A 20,496-nucleotide genomic window follows, 5' to 3' on the forward strand; every position below is an offset into this window, starting at 1 on the left:
ACCTCCGAAGCAGCAGCTCTCTGCTCCCAAAACCCGTGGGAGAGAGACCTCACCGCCTGGTCAGGTGGGCACTCCTGAGGCTGCAGAGCGGAAGAGACCACCAACACTGCCCACCCCTGCCCACATCCCTGGCCCAAGAGGAAACTGTATAAGGCCTCTGGGCTCCCGTGGGAGAGGGCCCAGGAGAGGCAGGAGCCCTGCCTGAGACACTGCCGGAACCTGAAGGAAACAGACCGGATAAACAGTTCTCTGCACCCAAATCCCGTGGGAGGGAGAGCTAAACCTTCAGAGAGGCAGACACGCCTGCAAAACCAGAAGAGACTGCTCTCTGCACACATTACTGATTCCAGAGGAAAACACCGGAGGCCATCTGGAACCCTGGTGCACGGAGGCTCCCGGAAGAGGCGGCGCAGATCTTCCCGGTTGCTGCCACTGCAGAGAGCCCGTGGGCAGCACCCCGCGAGCGAACTTGAGCCTCGGGACCACAGGTAAGACCAACTTTTCTGCTGCGAGTGACCTGCCTGGTGAACTCAAGACACAGGCCCACAGGAACAGCTGAAGACCTGTAGAGGGGCAAAACTACACACACGAAAGCAGAACACTCTGTCCCCATAACTGGCTGAAAGAAAACAGGAAAACAGGTCTACAGCACTCCTGACACACAGGCTTATAGGACAGTCTAGCCACTGTCAGAAATAGCAGAACAAAGTAACACTAGAGATAATCTGATGGCGAGAGGCAAGCGCAGGAACACAAGCAACAGAAACCAAGACTACATGGCATCATCGGAGCCCAATTCTCCCACCAAAACAAGCATGGAATATCCAAACACACCAGAAAAGCAAGATCTAGATTCAAAATCATATTTGATCATGATGCTGGAGGACTTCAAGAAAGACATGAAGAATTCCCTTAGAGAACAAGTAGAAACATACAGAGAGAATCGAAAAAATCCTGAAAGAATTCCAGGAAAACACAATCAAACAGTTGAAGGAATTAAAAATGGAAATAGAAGCAATCAAGAAAAGAACACATGGAAATAACCCAGGATATAGAAAACCAAAAGAAGAGACAAGGAGCTGTAGATACAAGCTTCACCAACAGAATACAAGAGATGGAAGAGAGAATCTCAGGAGCAGAAGATTCCATAGAAATCATTGACTCAACTGTCAAAGATAATGTAAAGCGGAAAAAGCTACTGGTCCAAAACATACAGGAAATCCAGGACTCAATGAGAAGATCAAACCTAAGGATAATAGGTATAGAAGAGAGTGAAGACTCCCAGCTCAAAGGACCAGTAAATATCTTCAACAAAATCATAGAAGAAAACTTCCCAACCTAAAAAAGAGATACCCATAGGCATACAAGAAGCCTACAGAACTCCAAATAGATTGGACCAGAAAAGAAACACCTCCGTCACATAATAGTCAAAACACTAAACGCACAAAATAAAGAAAGAATATTAAAAGCAGTAAGGGAAAAAGGTCAAGTAACATATAAAGGCATACCTATCAGAATCACACCAGACTTCTCCAGAAACTATGAAGGCCAGAAGATCCTGGACTGATGTCATACAGACCCTAAGAGAACACAAATGCCAGCCCAGGCTACTGTATCCTGCAAAACTCTCAATTAACATAGATGGAGAAACCAAGATATTCCATGACAAAACCAAATTTACACAATATCTTTCTACAAACCCAGCACTACAAAGGATAATAAATGGTAAAGCCCAACATAAGGAGGCAAGCTATACCCTAGAAGAGGCAAGAAACTAATCGTCTTGGCAACAAAACAAAGAGAAGAAAAGCACACAAACACAACCTCACATCCAAATATGAATATAACAGGAAGCAATAATCACTATTCCTTAATATCTCTCAACATCAATGGCCTCAACTCCCCAATAAAAAGACATAGATTAGCAAACTGGATACGCAACGAGGACCCTGCATTCTGCTGCCTACAGGAAACACACCTCAGAGACAAAGACAGACACTACCTCAGAGTGAAAGGCTGGGAAACAACTTTCCAAGCAAATGGTCAGAAGAAGCAAGCTGGAGTAGCCATTCTAATATCAAATAAAATCAATTTTCAACTAAAAGTCATCAAAAAAGATAAGGAAGGACACTTTATATTCATCAAAGGAAAAATCCACCAAGATGAACTCTCAATCCTAAATATCTATGCCCCAAATACAAGGGCACCTACATACGAAAAAAAGAAACCTTACTAAAGCTCAAAACACACATTGCACCTCACACAATAATAGTAGGAGATTTCAACACCCCACTCTCATCAATGGACAGATCATGGAAACAGAAATTAAACAGAGACGTGACAGACTAAGAGAAGTCATGAGCCAAATGGACTTAACGGATATTTATAGAATGTTCTACCCTAAAGCAAAAGGATATACCTTCTTCTCAGCTCCTCATGGTACTTTCTCCAAAATTGACCATATAATTGGTCAAAAAACTGGCCTCAACAGGTACAGAAAGATAGGAATAATCCCATGCATGCTATCGGACCACCACGGCCTAAAGCTGGTCTTCAATAACAATAAGGGAAGAATGCCCACATATACGTGGAAATTGAACAATGCTCTACTCAATGATAACCTGGTCAAGGAAGAAATAAAGAAAAAAATTAAAAACTTTTTAGAATTTAATGAAAATGAAGGTACAACATACCCAAACTTATGGGACACAATGAAAGCTGTGCTAAGAGGAAAACTCATAGCGCTGAGTGCCTGCAGAAAGAAACAGGAAAGAGCATATGTCAGCAGCTTGACAGCACACCTAAAAGCTCTAGAACAAAAAGAAGCAAATACACCCAGGAGGAGTAGAAGGCAGGAAATAATCAAACTCAGAGCTGAAATCAACCAAGTAGAAACAAAAAGGACCATAGAAAGAATCAACAGAACCAAAAGTTGGTTCTTTGAGAAAATCAACAAGATAGATAAACCCCTAGCCAGACTAACGAGAGGACACAGAGAGTGTGTCCAAATTAACAAAATCAGAAATGAAAAGGGAGACATAACTACAGATTCAGAGGAAATTCAAAAAATCATCAGATCTTACTATAAAAGCCTATATTCAACAAAACTTGAAAATCTGCAGGAAATGGATAACTTCCTAGACAGATACCAGGTACCGAAGTTAAATCAGGAACAGATAAACCAGTTAAACAACCCCATAACTCCTAAGGAAATAGAAGCAGTCATTAAAGGTCTCCCAACCAAAAAGAGCCCAGGTCCAGACGGGTTTAGTGCAGAATTCTATCAGACCTTCATAGAAGACCTCATACCAATATTATCCAAACTATTCCACAAAATTGAAACAGATGGAGCACTACCGAATTCCTTCTATGAAGCCACAATTACTCTTATACCTAAACCACACAAAGACCCAACAAAGAAAGAGAACTTCAGACCAATTTCCCTTATGAACATCGACGCAAAAATTCTCAACAAAATTCTGGCAAACCAATCCAAGAGCACATCAAAACAATCATCCACCATGATCAAGTAGGCTTCATCCCAGGCATGCAGGGATGGTTTAATATACGGAAAACCATCAACGTGATCCATTATATAAACAAACTGAAAGAACAAAACCACATGATCATTTCATTAGATGCTGAGAAAGCATTTGACAAAATTCAACACCCCTTCATGATAAAAGTCCTGGAAAGAATAGGAATTCAAGGCCCATACCTAAACATAGTAAAAACCATATACAGCAAACCATAGCTAACATTAAACTAAATGGAGAGAAACTTGAAGCAATCCCCCTAAAATCAGGGACTAGACAAGGCTGCTCACTCTCTCCCTACTTATTCAATATAATTCTTGAAGTTCTAGCCAGAGCAATCAGACAACAAAAGGAGGTCAAGGGGATACAGATCGGAAAAGAAGAAGTCAAAATATCACTATTTGCAGATGATATGATAGTATATTTAAGTGATCCCAAAAGTTCCACCAGAGAACTACTGAAGCTGATAAACAACTTCAGCAAAGTGGCTGGGTATAAAATTAACTCAAATAAATCAGTAGCCTTCCTCTACACAAAAGAGAAACAAGCCGAAAAGAAATTAGGGAAACAACACCCTTCATAATAGACCCAAATAATATAAAGTACCTCGGTGTGACTTTAACCAAGCAAGTAAAAGATCTGTACAATAAGAACTTCAAGACACTGAAGAAAGAAATTGAAGAAGACCTCAGAAGGTGGAAAGATCTCCCATGCTCATGGATTGGCAGGATTAATATAGTAAAAATGGCCATTTTACCAAAAGCGATCTACAGATTCAATGCAATCCCCATCAAAATACCAATCCAATTCTTCAAAGAGTTAGACAGAACAATTTGCAAATTCATCTGGAATAACAAAAAACCCAGGATAGCTAAAACTATCCTCATCAATAAAAAAGGACTTCAGGGGAATCACTATCCCTGAACTCAAGCAGTATTACAGAGCAATAGTGATAAAAACTGCATGGTATTGGTACAGAGACAGACAGATAGACCAATGGAACAGAATTGAAGACCCAGAAATGAACCCACACACCTATGGTCACTTGATTTTTGACAAAGGAGCCAAATCCATCCAATGGAAAAAGATAGCATTTTCAGCAAATGGTGCTGGTTCAACTGGAGGTCAACATGTAGAAGAATGCAGATCGATCCATGCTTATCACCCTGTACAAAGCTTAAGTCCAAGTGGATCAAGGACCTCCACATCAAACCAGACACACTCAAACTAATAGAAGAAAAACTAGGGAAGCATCTGGAACACATGGGCACTGGAAAAAATTTCCTGAACAAAACACCAATGGCTTATGCTCTAAGATCAAGAATCGACAAATGGGATCTCATAAAACTGCAAAGCTTCTGTAAGGCAAAGGACACTGTGGTTAGGACAAAACGGCAACCAACAGATTGGGAAAAGATCTTTACCAATCCTACAACAGATAGAGGCCTTATATCCAAAATATACAAAGAACTCAAAAAGTTAGACCAAGGGAGACAAATAACCCTATTAAAAAATGGGGTTCAGAGCTAAACAAAGAATTCACAGCTGAGGAATGCCGAATGGCTGAGAAACACCTAAAGAAATGTTCAACATCTTTAGTCATCAGGAAATGCAAATCAAAACAACCCTGAGATTTCACCTCACACCAGTGAGAATGGCTAAGATCAAAACTCAGGTGACAGCAAATGCTGGCGAGGATGTGGAGAAAGAGGAACACTCCTCCATTGTTGGTGGGATTGCAGACTGGTACAACCATTCTGGAAATCAGTCTGGAGGTTCCTCAGAAAATTGGACATTGAACTGCCTGAGGATCCAGCTATACCTCTCTTGGGCATATACCCAAAAGATGCCCCAACATATAAAAAAAGACACGTGCTCCACTATGTTCATCGCAGCCTTATTTATAATAGCCAGAAGCTGGAAAGAACCCAGATGCCCTTCAACAGAGGAATGGATACAGAAAATGTGGTACATCTACACAATGCAATATTACTCAGCTATAAAAAAAAAAAAAACTTTATGAAATTCGTGAGGCAAATGGTTGAACTGGAAAATATCATCCTGAGTGAGCTAACCTAATCACAGAAAGACATACATGGTATGCACTCATTGATAAGTGGCTATTAGCCCAAATGCCTGAATTACCCTAGATGCCTAGAACAAATGAAACTCAAGACGGATGATCAAAATGTGAATGCTTCACTCCTTCTTTAAAAGGGGAACAAGAATACCCTTTGGCAGGGAAGAGAGAGGCAAAGATTAAAACAGAGACTGAAGGGACACCCATTCAGAGCCTGCCCCACATGTGGCCCATATATATACAGCCACCCAATTAGATAAGATGGATGAAGCAAAGAAGTGCAGAAGTGTAGATCGCTCCTGAGAGACACAGCCAGAATACAGCAAATACAGAGGCGAATGTCAGCAGCAAATCACTGAACTGAGAATAGGACCCCCGTTGAAGGAATCAGAGAAAGAACTGGAAGAGCTTGAAGGGGCTCGAGACCCCATATGTACAACAAGGCCAAGCAACCAGAGCTTCCAGGGACTAAGCCACTACCTAAAGACTATACATGGACTGCCCCTGGACTCTGACCTCATAGGTAGCAATGAATATCCTAGTAAGAGCACCAGTGGAAGGGGAAGCCCGGGGTCCTGCTAAGACTGAACCCCCAGTGAACTAGACTGTTGGGGGGAGGGCGGCAATGGGGGCGGGGTGGGAAGGGGAACACCCATAAGGAAGGGGAGGGGGGAGGGATGTTTGCCCGAAACCGGGAAAGGAATAACACTCGAAATGTATATAAGAAATATTCAAGTTAATAAAAAAAAAAAATAGAAAAAAAAAAAACCCAATAATCTTAACTTCATATGAAAACACAAAAATCTCAAAAAATCCTAAATAAAAAAAGAACTGCAAAAGGAAAAAAAAAAAAAAAAAAAAAAAAAAAATGATTTGAAAGTGAGCAACCTCACAGAATGTCTCCAGGAGCTTTTTTTTATTAGCACATCTTAACTATAGAGAGTAATGGGTTCATTATGACATTTTCATGCACTCATAGACTGTATTTTGATCATGTCCTATCCCTAGGCCTTTTTTCCCTAGTTGGAAGCTTAGCTGGACGGGATGTTTCCAAGGCCCCGTTCTCTTTGTTTCAGGGCAGACTGGGTATCTCCTGAACAGCTCTGGTCTCCTCAGCAGTTACTCTCTCTTCTCCATTCTGTGGGGCAGCGTCATGTTTACTGGTGCTTCTTTTCCCCTCCAAAGTGTACGTTTGTATTTTCCTCTGCCCCACGTGCTCTTTTTCTTTATAGACATATGTAAAAGTAGTCACTAATAACCATTCCACAGGTTCAGTGCATACAGACGTGGAACTTCCTGTCTGTGCAGGTTGGCCTGGATGCTGAGTTGAAGGGTGCCATGCCTGAGTCATGCCCAGGGGCAGCGTTCTACATTACTGTATTTTCTAGCTCTTGTATTCTTAATGCCTGTCTATGCCTGTGTTCCCCAAGCCACACCGTGATAGCCACTCCATTCATGTTTATCCAACAGTAACTTGCTTTTAACAGTCAGTCTATTGGGAGTCTCTGGTGTCTTTACTGCCTATCACAGAACGAAGCTTCCTTGACCAAGCACAGCAGTATAAGGGATAAGCTAATATACGGAATAAAGAGTCAGTGAGAAGGTAATTTGATGAACACATTGTATACATTTATCCAAACAGTAGCTGTAGCTTCCCTACTAGGATCTAGGACATTTCCAGCCTCAGGCTTTTGACCATATTTATAAAATATGATTTGCTCCCTGGAATAGGCCTTAGTTCTAATCAGGTAGTTAGCTACCCCCAGGACAGACATGCCACTGTTGTACCTGTGGACAGACAGTCTTTGCTGACGAGTCAGAAGTATAGCCTGCAGTGTCTGTGGCTCAGCAGGATTACTGATGGCATCTCCCACATCCACCCTTCACACTTCCTCAGCCCTGTGAGCACAAGCCAGCAGGCAGCCCCCATCTCAGTCAGAGCTGGGTTTCTGTGTGCAGTACAACCGGAGTGTTCCGGTCTTCAGCAGGAGGATTAACATCATCGCTTTGTAGTGAGCAACGGACCACAGCGGCACTCGCCTGTGCTGCTTTGGGTTTAGGAATGTCTCTGAGTAACAACCTGTGGGAAACAGCCCAGCCCTGGCACTGGAGTCCTCATCCAGTAGCTGTGATTTCTGGGATCATTGTTAGCCACACATACAGAATACTTCTGATGTTTTGAAATTTTTTGTTTTAAAAATTAGCTTTATGTAACCTTATTTGGTTCCCGTGTATATTTTATTTTAAAACAGTGTCTCCTTATTAGCATAGGCTGACTCTGAACTCATGATTCCCTGCCTCCCTCTCCTATATCCTAGAATTGTAAGCATGTACCACCATGTTCAACTTGGTTCCTTTATAAATTGGAATACATTTTATGATTCAGTTTTTGTTTATTTTGTCAAGATTTACGGCATTGTAGGAAGAGTTTTGATATGTTTTCCGCTTCTAAGTAGTATCTCAGAGCATTCCTGGATGGCTGCTGGAATATGTAAGGGGAGATTAACTCGCTTTACCAGAATTTACTTGTATTTCATAAGACAGCTCGATACTGAAACTACTTGCTTTCCTTTTGAGTATGATGTCGCTTAGGAATTGTGTTTATAGACTTGTAAATTTGAACTGGAAAATGGTTAAATTTTTGTCTGTTTCTCATTTTTAGCTGTGAAGAAACTGAGGCCTAGGAAGGTGAAGTAATTGGGCCGTGACTATATGGCTCTTCCATAGCAGAGAAAAGACCTTGCTCCTAATATAACTGTGTTCACTTTATCTAGCACGGGTATAGAGTAAAAAACTTAGGCTCCTCAGAAAAAAATTACCCAACCTTTTCTTCATTTTGTTGTTACTTTGATTCTTTGAGCAATCTCCAAAAGGCCCGCTGTCTTGATATAGATTGTGTTTCTCTTCTTCTTATTGATTGTTAGCTAAGTTCAGTTCACAGCCAGAGACCTGATAGAGCCTTCAGTTTGAATTGTATCCATGTAGAAGAGTTTGCTGAATACTTAACTGGATTTTGATTGTGAAATTTTCAAAACATTTTTAGAGATTTATTTATTTTATGTATGTATTTTGCCTACATATACATATCTCAGAGATCTATCTATCTATCTATCTATCTATCTATCTATCTATCTATCTATCTATCTATCGTTATCCATGTGCGTGCCTTGTATCCATGGATGATATTTAATTTTTAATATTTAAGATAGTATTTAATCCCCTAGAACCAAACTAGAGTTATAGATGGTTGTGAGCTGCCAGATGGGTGCTGGGAGCTGAACCTGGGTCGTTTGAAAGAACAACAAGTGTTCGTAAGCCCTGAGCCATCCTACAGCTGCTAGAATAATTTGCCTCTTTAAAAATGAAGTTGTATTGATTTTGAAGTATGGTTTGAAAAGTGTCTTTATGTGACTTTTATCTTGTAATTAATTAAATTCAGTGTTGTCTGCCAGTGAGGCAGGTACAATACAGAACGTTGTGAGTCACTGAAAGAAGAGCGGCCGTCTTCCCTTAGCGGTGCAAGATCTCATAGCGAAGACACCTGTAGAATTACTGCATGTAGATGGCGGACATCCTAAAGTAAAGATAAACGTGTGCTAAGAACAACTTTATACTCACAGCAAGTAGAATGTCATAAGCACTCACAGAAATTTCTTTTTAGCTCGTAGTAATAAGCAACATTTTCCAAACAAAGCCAATTTTTATTGGCTTTAGATAACTTGACTGTTTCAAGTTTATTATTTGTATTTACATAGAACTCTATACTCTATTTTGAAAAATCAGGGAATATTTGCTAAGTCTGTACATTTCAAGTGTCTTTTTATCATTAAAAATTTTATTACTCATACGATTGTACTGTACCAATCATATTTCTTTTAACTATATTTTCCTAAAATTGTGCCTATAATTTGTTTTCTTTCTCATGTCTATAGGTTTTTGGGAATAAAGTGAATTCAGAGAGTGTAAAACCCTCCCACCATATGTCATTCTCGAATAAGTATGAGCTTGTTTTTCCAGAGCCTGTAGAAAGGTAAACACCGTATTTACCCAGTGCTCTCTGTTTGGCCTCTGCATGTTCTTCATGCCTGCTCCTCTAAATGGACGTGGTGCTAAAGAACCTCAATATCTGATTGTTTTTTCATGATGCAATTCTTTCTAAACATTATTTATCTTTCTTAGGATATTAATAAGAAAAATAATTTCTCAAAAGATGTAATGTCTTTATTATCTCAGTAGATACCAAGCTTTTGTGTAAATGTGTGTAGAGCTCTGGAAGGAGACAGTGTTTTAGAAGTAACATAAAGCTCAGTGCACATTTAGATTCCTTAAATTGTTTATCTGTTTTTATTAAATAGATAAAAATTTTATTTTTAATTAATGGTACCAGTAGAATGGTAAATTCTTAGAACTGTGTCTGAAGAAAAACAAAAGGACAGGGGTTTTCTAAAACTTTCTTGTCAAATGTCTAATTTTAGGTATTGTATATTAAATCAAAACCTGTTTGACTAGGGTGTATTTCTAGAGAGATTTACTAATAACATTGGCTATATTCATTAAAATACTACTCTAAAACAATGTAAATATTTTTCACGTGTGTCTGTGTAAAATGTATGTGTATCACATTCACAAGTGCATTAAAGGAACAAAAATATAATAGTGATTCCAAGGTATTTTGAGGCCACATTGTCTGGTGAGCCTATATATACCATTGCCATTCAGATCTTAGTTTAATTAGGCAAACAGACATAAAAAGACATGGTTTCACAGTGAATATTATATAGTCAAAATGCAAAGACTATGCTATAGAAAGTTTATAACTATTTACAGAAAAGTTTTTCACAAACTTTTAAAAAACTTTTAAAAGATTTCATTTTTAATTATGAGTATCTGTGCATGTGTGCATGTGTATCTGTGCATGTGTGCATGTGTATCTGTGCATGTGTGCATGTGTATCTGTCCTTAGGTGTGCAGGTCCATGGTGATCACAGGTGTCAGATCCTCTGAGGTTGGAATTGGAGGTGGGTGTGAGTACTAGGAAGCAAACTTAGGTCTTCTACAACAGCACTAAGCACTTTTAACTGCCATCTCTCCAGCCCCTCGTAAACCTTTTGGAAAGAGATATAATTCTGGATTTAGAATTTAAGTAAATAGAAACCTAGCAGGTAAAAAGAGGGGAGAAAATTTCAGATGTGAGAGATGTTTGAGAAAAGTAAGGGCTTGTGAAGATATCTTACTAATGGCAAGAGTTGTGTCGAGAATGAAATGATGTGTGTGGGTTGGGATAACAGAAAGCTGGAGAAGAGGAGATTGAAAACTAAAGATCTAGTGTGGGCTGGAGTGAAGGAACTCAGGATGTGTGGCTCTAAGCCTTTATATTTTTGTCTATTAAAATTAAAATGAAGCAGTTATATTTGCAGGTCCATTCCTCTGACAGTCTGCTTGTCCTCTGTCCTATACTTTATGCCAACCCCTACCTTGAAAGTTACTGAAGGAGAAAGGAGGATGGTTTAGAAAGGTAGGAAATGCACATCAATCATGTTTACAATGGTTCCAAAGATGAAGAGGGAATAGTAAATAATAAAAATGTCCTTCAGAACCAAAGAAAAAGACATGGTTAAAGCATGAAGTACAAGTAAAAGATCACTGGAAGATGGTGAAAGTAGGCAGCTATCATACTGTTTGTGTGCAGCCAAGGGTCTTTTCTGTGTGGCCTTATAACCATAGTTCATTTTAGGAAGAACTTTTCTAGACATTGAGAATTAAGTCCAGACATGAAACGAGGAAGATTTGCTAAGTGAGACTGCAAACGAAAGTGTAGGAGCCAAGTGCACAGACAGTTAACTCAGTAGTGAGAGGTCGGAGAGGGAACAGGGAACGAATATAGTCACTTAAAAACTTGTTAACACTTGTTAGCTCGACAGATGGAGAATCGAATACTTTAGGATATGAAAGAAAATGTAGATAATGAGTTATTGGAAAACAGACAAATCAGAGTTGGATTAATTCCGAACAGGAAGCAGATACAGAGTGATGAGGAAGGTTAATATACTCTAAACACAAGTTAACCTTAAGTTCTGGTTTGCACCTTCTAGGAGGAAGGAAGGTAATTCTACCCAACTACATGAGGGATGGCTGCAGTGAGCTCAGGGACGGTGATGGCGGCTGTCTGAGGACAGAGCGGTGGCTTCTAGCTTGCTCTGAGAGTCCCAGCTATGCCCTTACTTGTTGTCCCAGCTCAGGGAGGACAGGATGGATAGGTGCACTGGTCCCAGGTTTGCAAGCCCAGCGCAGGAGGGCAGATGATCAGGTGTTAAGTTTAGAGTTCCCTGGGAGGGAGCAGGTTACACATGGCAAGAGTAGCCATACTCGGCTGGAATGGAATGAAGGTGGCTCTCTGTTGAGCAATGAGGTTATTAGAGATTCTTCTCTAAATGTACAAATTATGTGTTTTTCTTCTAGTGACAATGATGAGACATTGTGGGATGTCAGAGACCTGTCCCACAGAAACAGGTGGAGCAGTGTGGATCAGGAGTCCGCAGGGCCATCAAAGACTGTCTCCACAGTGCTTTCTGAAAGTAGTAAGCGCTCAGATATTTTTAATAAGAAATGAATGAAAGAGATATGTAAAGAAAATTTAAATGTGGAAATACATTTTTAAGAATTTATATATACTTTTTCTTATATTAAGTTTTTATTTTCAATTTTTTTAAAAGTTAGTATTTAAAGTAATGGATTTTATTAAGCATTTTCATAATGTTTTTACATCCTCCTCTCTGCTACTGGGATTTCCAACCCCGATAAGTCCATATAAAAAACATATAATCCAGTTGTTATAATTATAAGCTATAAGCCTAGATTGGGCAGATATTACACTATACTAATTTATTCCTCATCTGTAAGACCTCTTGTTACTTGAGGTTCTGGTCCATCATGGCTTCCTCCTCTTTTTTAGCCCCCTCTCCTTCTTGTGTCTTCTTCTCATGCTCTTCTGCCTCTCTACCTGCACCCACTCTCAAGCCTTCAGTTCCCACCTTTTCCCTCCACTGCCTAGTCACAGGCTCTGACCTTGATAGAGCAGCCAGAACAGGGAGAAGGTTCACTGAGGCCACCTGAGCAGACAGGCGCTGCTTGCAGGGAGCGTCCCTTCATGAAGAAGCGGAGTTAGCATCAGAAGACAGACAGCACCTCCTTATTGTCCTCCTGCTTTCCTTGAACCTACTCTGCTGATTCCCCTTTCTCCTTCACCAATAGTACTGGTTCTGCTTTCAGGCCGTATCTACTCTGTTACCTCATCTGCCTCTCAAAATCTCTTCTTTCCCATTCCCGTTTCTTGACCTGTACATACATACTTTAAAAATAAATACACTATTAATTTCATATTTATGAGATCTATTTCTACCCTCACATCCATTTTATTTTCTCCCAGTCCACCTCCATCTCTCTCCTAGGTCAGTGGCAGTTCTGTTGTGAGAGGTTTCTTGTCCCCACTCAGTAATAAGAGGTTTGTAACAGTGTTGGCCCATTGTAAAGGTGGGCCCAGCACTGTTTCTTTCTCATCCACTTGGAGTACAGTCTTAATTGGACCCTCTTTTCCTACTGCAGTTGGTCCTCAGTTCCTACAATAGTATTTGCTATAGTTCTGTCTATCATGAAGACTTTGGTTTTGTGGGAGCTCGATCCTACTCAGGTGTTATTTATTTTCCATAGTGGTAACAGCTCCCATTTTCCGAGGCTATACTACTTGGGAAATGATCCTTTCCGTTCTGTCACATACCCCAGGTCTTCCAATGCGTACCTGTTAGATATCTGGGACATTGAGTCCAACTATGCTCTTGACTTCTTAGGATTCTGTATTGTCACACTGGCCCATATCATAGTTGTCAGTTCACTGCTTGTGTCTGTGTGTCCATTTCCATGTGTGCAGCTCTTGGTTTCTCTCTTTCCCACTAGCTGCCATAAGTGAGATAGTGTTCCAGTTCCTCACACTCTTTAGAGGACTCAGCCTTGGACTTCAGATCCTCAGTTGCTCTGCCCTCAGCTGTCTGATAGTTCAGCAAAAGGACAATTTCTTTGGTTTAGCAGCTCATATGTATAATAACATGAGTTATATTAGTGATAGCTTTCTATATCTGAAGGAAAAGTAGAACTTTTAATATGACTATAGAATATGAATATATTCCTTTGTAAACATTGTTTTCAAAACAAATAGTTTTGCATATATCAGCTTTTTCAGCCTTGAAGAATAGTAATTAACACCCCATTGTATGACTGCACTGTAATCCATACTATTGATTTCTTGTTGGATTTATAGATGTTTTGATAAATATTATTGAGGCTGACAGTTTAGGAATAATGCTCTTAGATTGAATTTGAAAACCAGAAGGTGTTACTCAGGTCTGCACTAGTGTAACAACAGCATAACCCTGCAAACTCAGTTCAGTGCCTGGACAAGCACAAGATATCCAGAATAAAAATAAGGTACCCAGAGTTTTAAAAGGAAAGGGGTGATATTGTGAGCCATAGAAAGAGCACACGCTTACATCCTATATATCTGGGACTGTTCTTATTAGTTCTGCCAGCATTCAGACAGAGCGACCTTTTTTGCTTTGTTATGAACGCTGAGTGGGGCATGAAATTTGTTTCTTTTCACCAAGAACTTTCATGTCTGATTCTCAACAAACCAAGGGATACTTGAGAGAAATATTTTATTTCTAAGTACACACCTTCTCAGTTTCAGTGTAGACTAAGAAGAGTTGGCTATTAGAGGCCTTAATGACAGAATTAATGTCCTCAGAATGTAAAGAATTACATGTTAACAAGTAAAGGACAACCAATAGAAAATGGGTTAAAGACATTAACAGGCACATTACAGAAGAGAAATAGGAAAAAGTGTTTTAATCTAGTTGTAAATCAGAAAAATGAAAATTCAGTAACAATGAAATAATTATATAAACTATAATGAACAGTATGAACTGACTGGTTTTAAAATACCAAACGTGTTAGGAGTCCATCCTCACAAGCATGTGTCATGGGTGAATGGTTTTCAGTTGTACACAGTGCATTTATAATCTTTGCCCAGAAGAGGAAGTAATTCTGTTTTTGATCTTTTCTAACTTACATTCCCTTTACTATCTTGTAAAGGAGAAAGATAGTTTATTTTTATCATGTATTCATATTGAAGAGAGAGAAAGTCTTATACCTATTATATTTGTGCTGAATATGCCCTCAATAATGACTTTCTCTTTTCTTTCACATCAGCAAGCATTTCATTTGATTGTGGCATGTATGTGCTTGTGTAGTTGAACCCAATTAAATATTTAAATTGATCCAGTGGTTGTGGTGCATTCCTCACTACCGGCCCCAGTGTTCTGGGTTCCTAAATGAAAGACACACACACACAGACACACAGACACACACACACACACAGACACTCACACACAGACACACACACACACAGACACACACACACAGACACACACACACACACACACACACACACACACACACACACACACACACACAGACACACACACACACACACACACACACACACACACAGACACACACACACACACACACACACACAGACACACACACACACACACACAGACAGACACACACACACACACAGAGACACACACACACACATACACACACAACACACACAGAGCCTTTATATTTTGATATGCCTAGAATAGCTCAATGGCTGGGCCACTTCCTAAACTCCACATGGCTAGCCCACCTCCCTCCAATATTCCCAGTTAGATCTATATTCCGTCTTTGCTGCTCTCTTGGGGCCCCTCTTCCCTGGTTGTACATAATGGCAGTTATGCTTTCTGTCCCACAGCTTCTCAAGCAGAGCATCTTTCCTCGCCTTCTTATGACATGGCGGATCTTCCCCTTCCTCTTTCCTCTCTGTCCCTAACCCAGGAATCCTAAACATCCCACCCCTGTCTGCCCTTCCCAGCCCTTGGCTGCTGGCAATGTTATTTACCAATCAGAACCAACGTGGGACAGGACACCCCAGTATCTTACATGCTGACGTGTAGATTCTCATTGTCACACAAACAATTTTGGGGACCCAAATTAACATTATATAAGCAGCATTCAGCTAAACCCACTACATTCCCCCTTTTGTCCATTTAAAAGGCTCTTTTCTCTCAGATAAACGTTGAACATAATTATAACAATTATGCAAATTGTAAATATGATATGTGCCTCTAACATCCAGTCTATCATATTTGGCAGTTTAGATAAATTATTCTATCATCTATCCTAACTTAGAGTTTGCAATTCTGTATGTGGATTGTTGATTTTAACTTGTACTACCATCTGAAAACCATCCTTTCAAATTAGATAATCTTCCTTAATGATAAACAACATAAGTTTGATTATGAGACTATAACTAGTCTTCAATCCCACCAGAGATCTGAGAATAAATTAAATATTACCTGAATATGTAGGAAGCCCAAAAATAAAGCTTCAAAATCTTAAACAATTTGTAGAGACAGCTGGCTGCCTGGACAGTCCCCATATTACTTATAATGTTGGAACATCTCTCTTTGCCTTCTGGCCCAGAACCATTTGACAAATCTTAAGTGAAGCAGGAATTATGAAGGACTATCTTATCTTGGCAGAGCTAAGACTCTGTTGACTATCCCACATCGTGTGCTCTTTCCTAAACAGTATTTTTTGTCTGCAGATGAATTAGGGAAACTCTTGCCCAGTGGCTACCTTGCCACAATTGTAGCAACTCCATATGAGGTACTGATACTCAGTATCTTCTTTGAAGTGGGATGGGGGTATGATCAGGAGCAGACATGCCTTTGAGTCAAAAAAAATCTATTAGTAATGTTTTTAAATGCCACATTTGTGGATTTCTGATGCTTTTGAAGACTCTCTAACTATATAAAGTATATCTGAACTGTTAAACCTTGACTACTCTTAGCTATTTCTATTTGAATAATGTTGGAAACACCTTACTATAATTAAATAAGAATCTAATATGACGATGAGTTTATTATCTGGCCCGTAACTCGCATTACTTAATCATCCTAAACAGTTTGTAGTGGCAGCTATAGAAGGACAGCGGCTAAGCCTTGTGTTCTTAAATGAGTTGCATAGGCACGAGTAACAATATTAATTTTAAACTTTGCATCAATATATAAAAATTTATGCTAATGAAAACCTTAACCCTGTAACAGTATATAAATTCTGTACCAGTGTAAGAAAATACAATATCAATTCTATATCAAAATGTATAAAGATTTCTACCAATATAAGATCATGGCTATAAAATGTTTTAAGAATAAATTTAGTAATCCATTTTCATTATCTAATTTTTTTATAATATTACTCTATCTTCCTTTTTTCCTTTCTTTCTTCCCTTTACATAAGAAAGGATAGAGAAGAGGAAAGACAAGACAGAAATCCCTAAGTCAAAGCTCTCTATTTAGTTTCCTCCCTATCCAGAATTATGACCATCTCCAAATTATGCCTTAAAATGATAACCTATCTGTAACTTATAAAATAACCATAACCAGAAACCCAAACCCAAGGAATCAGAATGACAACTCTCCATTGTTGCCTTGTGCTGAATTGGGGAGGTGAATTTTTTTAAGGTGTGGGAAAGGGAAGAGAAATTGGCAAAATTATTTAGACTTAAGAAAGCTAGCTTTAGCACTTGTTATCCAGTCTCTGTATGCCTAGAAAGTTCAGGGCTTGACTGAACCTCTGACTGGATCCATCGGGAAGGCTATATGTAAAAAGGTCATGGGGAATCACCAGGTATTCCTGAAGCTATTGTGGAGGCAAGTCTCTGGAAGCAGCATCAGGTAAGGCAAAATCAGGTAGAGCTGGAAGAGCAGGTCATTTCAATGTCCCTGAGGATGAATCTTGCCAGAGCTTCATCCTTATGTTTCATTCTTACACTATAAATCTTACAACCAAATTTTTATGACTATAAATATATTTGTATGGATTGTAATGTGCACAGATCAGTTAAGGATGAATTTTTTGCTCCTTGTTTGAGCAGGTGAAAGAACTGTCTTTTTTATGACTTAATTTGATCAGTAACCAATTGTGATAAATCCTTTATAGGGTGTGATGAGTCTTAAGGATTCCATAATCAACATGATTTATTGGTAATTTTAACTGAAGTTTTGGCTAGAGACATTTTTGTCTGAGCCAGTTTCGTCCTGTTCCCTTGTGGAACAATCAGCAAATCCTGTTACCTGTCCTGTTTGCTCATCTTGAATTTTTCTTTCTTGTCTGTAGCCAGTATCTTCAGGGGTCTTCCCCATCCTATCTGGTCCATAGCATTTTGGAAGGGGTCCACAGCCTTTTCTTTCCTGTTAACACAAAAACAGAGCCTCTCTCGCAAAACAGTATGTCCTTTGTCTGGTAACCTGAAATCCATGGGTTCAAAATAGCAGCCTTTGTTTCTCTTGACTTGCTACATTGTGCCTCTCTCCAGAGGATCAGCAATATTAATACCACCAAACTTAAATCCACCCTCACCTTGACAGTCAAAACAACTAAGCAGTTAAGGCAATCTTAAACAATTATTATTGTCTGTTGATACAGGGTTCCTTCCCCATCTCCTGCCTTTGTTCCTTGTTTGTTTTTGAGATCAAAGGCCTATATTTATTCATCTATGCATACTTTAAAAATTAAGCAATTTCCATTTATTCTTCCCTTCTGTGGATCTCGATACCTCTGTAGGTATGTATATGTATATCACCTTTCTCTTCATATGATTGAATTAATATCCTTTCCTATTTAACTTCAATTAAATTCCCTTCTATTTACTGTATAAACCCAGATGTAAATGCTTGTCACTGAGCAGACTCGGGTTTTTCTACCCTCCCCCTTTATCTGCCTCTCATGTGGTTTTCTGTGCTCACTACACTAGCTAGTTAACAATACTGAATGAGAAGGAAGAGTGGACACCTATGCTAAGAGTCTCCACTTTGGTCAAGAAATAACTCTAGGATAATGCTTAGTACTATTTTGTTAATGCTATTCTTCAGTTTGAAGAATTATCATATGAAGACATATCCATTGTAAACACTCATGCACCAAATCATGGGGTCCCCGATTTCATGAAACAATATTGAAGGACTTGAAAGACCACAACTTTTTGAATAAGACCCCAAAATGACTCTGTGCAAAACTGGTTACCTGCAAAGAATAAAATTAGGTCTGTTATCACTCGTCCTGAACAATACTAAGTTTAAACTGCATTAAGGACCTTAAGATAAAACCTGAAAGGCTGAACCAGTAACAGGGAATACTAATAGATAGGAATTTGAGAACAGAACCCTAATAGCACAGAAAATAGACTCAAGAATTCACAAATGTGCTTAAATGAAATAAGAGCCTTCTGTGTACAAAGGGATCCAGAATGAAGCAATGACCTACAGATTGGGAGAGAATCTTTGCCAGCTTCACTTCAGACAAGCTGTTAGCATTTAAACTATGCAAAGAAATCCATATATATATCATCACAAAGAAGATGCTGAAAAGGTGTGGAAAAGAGGAATCCTTACTCATTGTTGGTGGGAGTGTAAACTGCGGCAGCTACTTGAGAAATCTGCAATTTCTCAAAAACTAAAAGTATCACTAACCTATGAACTAGGAGACTACACAAGAGGTGTTTGTCCATGTTGACGGATGTTCTATTCTCAGTGTTAAGGAAGTAGAATCAGCATAGTTGTGGCCATTAACAGATGAGTATATAATACAAATACACAATAAAAATTACTCAGGAATACATTTTTAAAAATTATTTAATTCATAGGAAAAAACATAAGGATTGGAAACAGTTTCATTAAACAAGGTAATCCAGACTTAAAAAACAAGTGCCACATTTTCCTTCTTGTAATCTCAACTTGGATCTCAACTTTTAACATTGTTTTCTGGGCGAATTTTTTGAAACACTTTTATGTTTTCTTGAAGTAAATAATTTTGTAATTTAATGTCAGACATTGAAGCATTTGGTCCATTTGGAGGTTTACACAATTACAATGCCATCCTCTGCTACATATGTGGCTGGAGTCATAGGTCCCTCCATGTGTACCCGTTAGTTGGTGGTTTGGTCCCTGGGAGCTCTGGTGGGGTCTAATTGGTTGATATTGGTGTTCTTCCTATGGTGTTGCAAACCCCTTCAGCTCCTTCAGTCTTTTCTCTAACTCCTCCATTGGGGTTCCTTGTTCAGTCCGATGGTTATCTGCAACCATCCTCATCTGTGTGAGTAGGGCTCTGGCAAAGCTTCTCAGGAGTCACCCATTATGGCTCCTGTCAGCAAACACTTCTTGGCATCAGCAATAGTGACTGGGTTTGGTGCCTGCATATGGAATGGATCCCCAGGTGGGGCAATCTCTGGATGACCTTTACTTCAGTCCCTGCTCCACTCTGTGTCCCTGTATTTCCTCTCGTGAGTAATTTATTCTCCTTTCTAAGAAGGAATGAAGCATCTACATTTTAGTCTTCCTTCTTCATGGACTTCTTAAGATCTGTGAATTTTTTCTTAGGTATTCCAAGCTTTTGGGATAATATCCACTTATCAGTGAGTGTATACCATGTGTGTTGTTTTGTGACTGGGTTACCTCACTCAGGATGATATTTTCTAGTTCCATCCATTTGTCTATGAATTTCATGAAGTCATTGTTTTTGATAGCTGATTAGTACTCCATTGTGTAAATGAACCACATTTTCTGTGTCCATTCCTCTGTTGAAGGACATCTTGGTTCTTTCCAGCTCCTGGCTATTATAAATAAGGCTGCTATGAACATAGTGGAGCATGTGTCTTTGTTATATGCAGGAGCATCTTTTGGATGTATGCCCAGGAGTGGTATAGCTGGGTCCTCAGGTACTATG

General features: G+C 39.3%; 1 protein-coding gene across 1 annotated transcript in view; it reads left to right on the forward strand.

Moving 5' to 3' along the window:
- Positions 1-20,496, forward strand: part of Ptpn20 (protein tyrosine phosphatase non-receptor type 20) — a 63,503-nt gene that overhangs the window by 7,591 nt on the left and 35,416 nt on the right. Inside the window, exons 4-5 of the mRNA XM_032918961.1 lie at positions 9,549-9,646; positions 12,076-12,194. Coding sequence (XP_032774852.1) covers positions 9,549-9,646; positions 12,076-12,194 — 217 coding nt within the window. The remainder of the gene's footprint in view (positions 1-9,548; positions 9,647-12,075; positions 12,195-20,496) is intronic.

Source organism: Rattus rattus, chromosome 13, assembly GCF_011064425.1.
Source record: "Rattus rattus isolate New Zealand chromosome 13, Rrattus_CSIRO_v1, whole genome shotgun sequence".
NCBI lineage: Eukaryota > Metazoa > Chordata > Mammalia > Rodentia > Muridae > Rattus > Rattus rattus.